The sequence below is a fragment of the Hyaena hyaena genome, unplaced genomic scaffold (assembly GCF_003009895.1).
Source record: "Hyaena hyaena isolate Hyena2069 unplaced genomic scaffold, ASM300989v1 scaffold_490, whole genome shotgun sequence".
Classification (NCBI taxonomy): domain Eukaryota; kingdom Metazoa; phylum Chordata; class Mammalia; order Carnivora; family Hyaenidae; genus Hyaena; species Hyaena hyaena.
In genome coordinates, this window is record NW_024081123.1 from 1460675 (window position 1) to 1466674 (window position 6000).

General features: G+C 50.2%; 1 protein-coding gene across 2 annotated transcripts in view; it reads right to left on the bottom strand.

Annotated features, from left to right (window-relative positions):
- Positions 1 to 1475, bottom strand: part of GAREM1 (GRB2 associated regulator of MAPK1 subtype 1) — a 193774-nt gene extending 192299 nt beyond the window's left edge. For both annotated transcript variants that reach the window (XM_039254434.1, XM_039254433.1), the window contains exon 1: positions 1271 to 1475. In XM_039254434.1, coding sequence (XP_039110365.1) covers positions 1271 to 1391 — 121 coding nt within the window. In that variant the 5' untranslated portion in view covers positions 1392 to 1475. The remainder of the gene's footprint in view (positions 1 to 1270) is intronic.
- Between the last annotated feature and the right edge of the window lie 4525 nt (positions 1476 to 6000).

Consider the following 6000-nt stretch of genomic DNA (forward strand, 5'->3'; position numbering starts at 1 on the left):
CCCACCACTACCAAGACCAACCAAACAAGGACAGGAAGCAGGCCAAGCGTGTCTTCCAGCTTTCATGAACTTTCCTGCACGGATTTCTCCCATCCGTACTTCAAATGTCTAATCTAACCCCACAGATAAGAAACAGAATAAAAATGCCTTTGGACATTTACACATCTCATGTTACCCACTCTTGTTACTCCTTTTCTGGAGTAACCTGAATCCCTGGGACTTGAAATGACATCTTTCTGCTCAAGGCTCTTCTGACTTGGCCTGTGTGACCACAGCTCTATCTGCTTGCCTGCCACCTGGGCCCAAGGGCTTCCCACAGTCCTGGAGCAAAGCAAGCATGTTTCTGAAAACAGCCCGAAATCACATGAAGCCCAAATAAACTGAAGTTATAGTGAAAATACCAAACAAAACACACCTGAATGGACACCTTACATGGTACAATTCAAACTGTGAGGGGTCTACTTGCTTGACAGTATGCACTTGTTTGCAGATGTCACACTGCGGAACAAACAGCTGGGGGATGTTTGGCTCGTTTCTGGTGGTCACTTTCAGGAAATTCACGCTCAGGTCCCCAATCAATACAGACTTTGGTGACTTAAAAAAATTTTTTTTTCCAGGCTGGAAATGTGCTAAGCTAATAATTAACCTTAAGCATACCATCACTTCTGCTAAAAACATTTTCTACACTCAGCCCCAAATTACTTTCAGCTCGGTTAAACAAAACAGACAAGCTGTAATAAAAGGTCTCTGAGAAATGTGATCCCTTTCATTGGTCACCCAGAAGCTTTTCCTCTTAAATCTGCTGCTTCTTCTGGGGGGTGAGGAGAGGAGGAGTAGGGGGCAGGGGAAAGGAAGGCATCCAAAATAAAGATGCCACCCAAAGCACAATGATTTTGTAAGAAAGTTGACTAAGATAACTCTTCAGGGTTTCCCAGGTTGAGTAATTCCTACGGGGGGTGGGGTGGGAGGGCTCACCTCCAAAATTACTATCTGCAGAGGTTTCCCTAATGTTGATTTTTTTTTTTTTTTTTTTTAGGCGTCCTTATTTTTAAGTACACTGCAGGGGCTCTGATTTTCACATCTCTAGCTGTTGCTGGGGGTAGCCGAGAGCAACGCGCCGGGGCTGCGGCAGCCGCTCGGGCCAACTCCAGCGCCCGGGGGGCGGGCAGCCCCCTCCCCACCCGGTCCCACCCTCCCCGGCACACGCGCGCACACCCGCGCCGAGACTGCGGTCCGCGCCGGTCTGCCCCGTGGCCGCGCCGAGACTCACCGCTGTCCAGCCGCGCGATCTGGGGCAGCCGGTAAGTGCTGACCAGCAGGTCGAGCGGAACGGCCACCGAGCTCCACTTCACATCCTTGAGGCTGCAGCCCAGCGAGGGCGCCGGGTCCATCTTCCCCGCCTCCTCCTGCCCCGCGCTCCCGCCGCCGCCGCCGCCGCCGCCGCCGGCACCACCCGCGCCTCGGCGGCGGCCGCTGCTCGCGCTCGCGGTCTAGGGCGCGCGGGAGGCGCCGGGCACTCCGGCCGCGGGCAGCCCGGGGGCACGGCGGCTGAGGCGGCCGGGAGGGAGGGGGCCCGCGCCGGGCTCAGCTGTCGCTGCGCGGCATGGCCGGGGCGCCCCGCGTGCCCTCAAGCCGGGAGAGGACTCGCAGCAGCCCCGCGGCTGCGGGCGGCGGCGGCGGCGGCCGGGGTGGCTGCGGCGGCTCCCGCTCCGCCTCCTTCTCTGGCCCCGGGTCTGCAGCTGCGACGGCCGCCCGCTCGCCTCCTCCTCCTCTTACCCCTCCTTCCCTCCGCCTCGAGCGTGTGAGGAGGAGCCGCGGGTCTGAGAAACGCCATAGCAGCGCTCCCAGCACTGACCAACAAGGTGCGAGCAACGCCTGCGCAGCTCGGGGAGACGCCGCCTCCGCCTCCGCCTCCCCGGCGCCGCCCGCTCCGCCTCCCGCTCGGCCCCCGCCCCCCGCGGCCCGGCGGGCTCCGCTGGGCGTCAGCCTCGCGGTCGCCGCCGCCGACGCCCGCGGCCCGGCGCGCTCTGCAAGCCTTAGCTCTCGCTCCCCCGTCCGACCGCTCCGGCGCCCTGCAGCCTCGCCGGCCGCCACGGCGCGCCCGCACTTCTTCGCCGCGCAGGGCCCTTCCCGGAGCCCAGCAGCAGCCGAGCGAGCTCGGGAGGCTTTCTCCCAGCGGCGGCGTCGGGCACGCTGCCTCGCTCCTCCCCCACTCCGCCACCGGAGTGTGCTACCGCAGGCCACGCCGGAGACCTCTTTGGTGCTCACCTCCCGGGAGTGCCACGGACACACCAGGCGGGGAACGGCCGGCGTGGAACAGGAGGCCAAGCCTTTCGCCCCCAACCCCACAACTCTGTAAACGCAGCTGGACGTTAATCTACAGCTAGACTTTGCTAGGCAGCCTGGAAAACGCCGAAGCACCCCCAGATGGAGCAAGGTGATTATGATCAGTGCCCACAGAAAGGAAGGTCCCGCACCTTCGCTGTATGAACGAGATGCTGGAGACCGTGGGGTATGAGGCCACTAACCCCGATGAACACGCCGAGGAAAGAGCGAACTCGGTTACTGGGGGCCTACTGGGGCCAGCCGTTTTCACATGCTTTTCCCAGTCACTTCTCTTCCGTCTTTAAGGTCGGGGTGATTCCGGTTTTCTAGACACGCGTACCTCGACGTTAGGTAGTTTGGCAAGATCCCACGGCTCGTAGATGGCACTGCTAGCATTCCCATCCACAGTGTACTTCCCGTGATAAATCGTCCAGTTTCCGCCAGTATTGAGCGTGGCCTACTCCCTGCGGGACACAGCTCAGAAGGTAGAGGTGGCTGTGGAATTCCGGTTTATTTAAGCATATTCCGATTTTCAGGTGCTAATCCCCCTTTTTTGCATTGTTTTACAGTGGCAGAGGTGAGTGGTGGCCAGGTGAAAGGCTTAGGTATCAACTCTGTTTTCCAACACGTATTCCGAATTCGGTGCATGATAAAACCGAACCTGCTGTGTCGCCTTCCAGTGGGCTGACTTCGGTTGTGTCAGTGAACAAACCGCTCTGTTAGCAACTGAAGAAAACCCCGAGATTCCACACCACCCTCCTTGTCCTCTCACTTTGAAGCATTGGAAGTAATTTTCACCAAATTGTTTTGTTGCAAGTTTTGGCCTTTGTGTCATGCACATCATTTTTTTAAAGTCTGGGGGGGGGGGGGAATACTGTAATATATTATTTTGCTCAGAATCACAGTGCCATTAAAGTTACAAGATTTTGCTCATATAAAGAAGAATTTTTAAAAACCGTGGGAGCTAGCAGTGCCTGGCTGGTTCAGTTGGCAGAGCACGTGACTCTTGATCGTGTCTTGAGTTCCAGCCCCGTGTTGGGCATAGAGTTTACTTAATAATAATGTTTTTTAAAAATATTTTTATTTATTTCTAGGAGAGAGAGAGAGAGACATCGTGAGCAGGGGAGGGTCAGAGAGAGAGGGAGTCACAGACTGAAACAGGCTCCAGGCTCAGAGCTGGCAGTCAGCACAGAGCCCGACGCGGGGCTCGAACCCACGAACCGCAAGATCATGACCTAAGCGAAAGTCGGACGCTTAATCGACTAAGCCACCCAGGCGCCCCAATAATGATTTTTTTTAAAGAAAAAAGGGAGCTAAGTGCCAGCCAATTTTTTCTATGTAAATTATTTTAAAAACTACATTATAATTTCTTGAGTTTTTATTTTACTTCCAGTTGATTAACATACAGTGTTGTATTAGTTTCAGGTGTACAGTATAGTGATTCAACAGTTTCGTACATCACCTGGTGCTCATTCATCATGATCTAAATTATTTTTGGAAGTAAAGTTCAGACTCCGAAAATGACTTAGGAAACAATTAATAATGGGCAGGGTTGGGGTCCTTCAACTAGTAAGTAGATCCTTAAACCTCAGATGATAGAATGTTCTTTTTTTAAGTATAATTTTCTGCTGTTATGATATCCTCTTTAAAGCTTCAGGGAATAGCTTTACTGTAGTTCCCTCTCATGTAAAGATTGGTGACTTATGAACCAAAGACCAGATAAAAAGTAAAAAGATTAATGCAGTCAACTTTTTTTTTTTTAAATCAATAAAGGACTTACATTAGATTTGCTCTTATTGCTGACCTTGCCGAAAAGGTTTCATTTTAATCTTGAGTATTAAAGGGAAGACCCTTTGTTTTTTATTTTTATTTCTGAGAGAGAGAGAGAGAGAGTGAGCAGGGGGAAGTCAGAGAGAGAAAGACACAGAATCCGAAGCAGGCTCCACGCTCTGAGCTAGCTGTCAACACAGAGCCCCATGTGGGGCTTGAACCCACGAACCTGGGTTCAAGATCATGACCTGAGCTGAAGTGGGATGCTTAACTGACTGAGCCATCCAGGCGCCCCTAAAGGGAAGATACTTTAATGAGCCACAGATTCTTACGTAAGTCTCATGTCCTAAAGAATACTTACAGAAAGATCTTATTTGGGATATGGAGAGAGTTCTGGTTAAGCTATAAGGAAGATCAACTAAGAAAGATAATCTTTCAGTCTGGCTGAACTATACTTCCAAACATGGTATGAGGAAGTATGTTTCTTAAGATTGTTGGACCAATACAAACTGTGTATTTATAAAGGCATAACAACTGGGTGCAGGAGCAAAACTTATAGTATTTCGTAGTTTAAAAGAGGAGTACCCAAGAAAAGTTTTCTGTAAAGCAAAATTCCATGTCCCTTGTTTCCTACTGGGTACTTTATAAAACTGAGATTTGTGGGAGGCGACACATTATAATGACTGAAATATCAACTCCAGAGACATGGATGGATATGATTAGTGCCTCTGTTTCTACATAGGATTTTGGGCACCTTACTCTTTCCTCCTCTGAAAAATGAGGATAATTGCTATAGACTGAATATGAGTGTCCCCCCAGAATTCTTTTGTTAAAATCTAATCCCCAAAGTGATAGTATTTGGAGGCAGGGCCTTTGGGAAGAGATTAGGGCTATGAACAAGTGGCTCTCTTTAAAAAAAAACAACAACAAAACTTTTTTTTAATATTTATTTCTGAGAGAGAGACAGAGCACAAGCAGGAGAGGGACAGAGAGAGAGAGACGGAGACACAGAATCCGAAGCAGGCTCCAGGCTCTGAGCTGTCAGCACAGACTCGGACCTGGGACTCAAACTCATGAGCCTTCCAGCCATGAGATCATGACCTGAGCTGAAATCGGCTGCTACTGAGCCACCCAGGCGCCCAAATAAGTGGATCTCTTTAGACATGGAATCTTAGAGCACATTGATCTTGGACTTTCCAGCATCCAGAACTGTGAGAAATAAATTTCTGTTGTTTATAAGCCACCTAATGTGTTGTATTCTGTTATAAAGCTGGAGTAGGGTAAGGCAATAATAATGGTTATTGTCTCAGAGGGTTGATATCAGAATTTAATCATTTAGTATCTGTTGAGAATTTAGAATAGTTCCTGACCCATAGAAGTGCTAGGGAAGCATCTACTGTTATTATTAAAAGAAGGATTGGCTTTGAATGGGGCAGCTTTTAGAGAAAAGATGAGGAGACAAATGGAGCTGGGAGGTAATGATTAGATTTGGGAAGAACCGTTTACATCAGCAGGAAGAGGAACATTCCTCAAATGGGAAACCCAGGTGCCTGCTCCCAGCTGTGCGACCTCACTCCCTAAATCTAGAGTCTTTGGGGCTAACTTACTTTGCCATGACCCAGCCCTGCTACACAGCAGATCCACGCAGTGACCTTGATGACTCTTCATATGCTGATCTAATGATGTTGATAAACCCAAGGATAAGTCAGGCGCATGATACTATAGAACTCATACGAGGGAGGCTTCACAGCTTCCTAACTGTGAAACTAACTGTTTATACATACATAACTTGTTAATTCCCTGCATTATCAGCTTTGAAAGATAAAAATATTACATGTTGGTTTTCCTCATACCAGTATGTCCTGGGTCACAGAATATGCTAGCAGTCAAGTGTGATATCAAAGT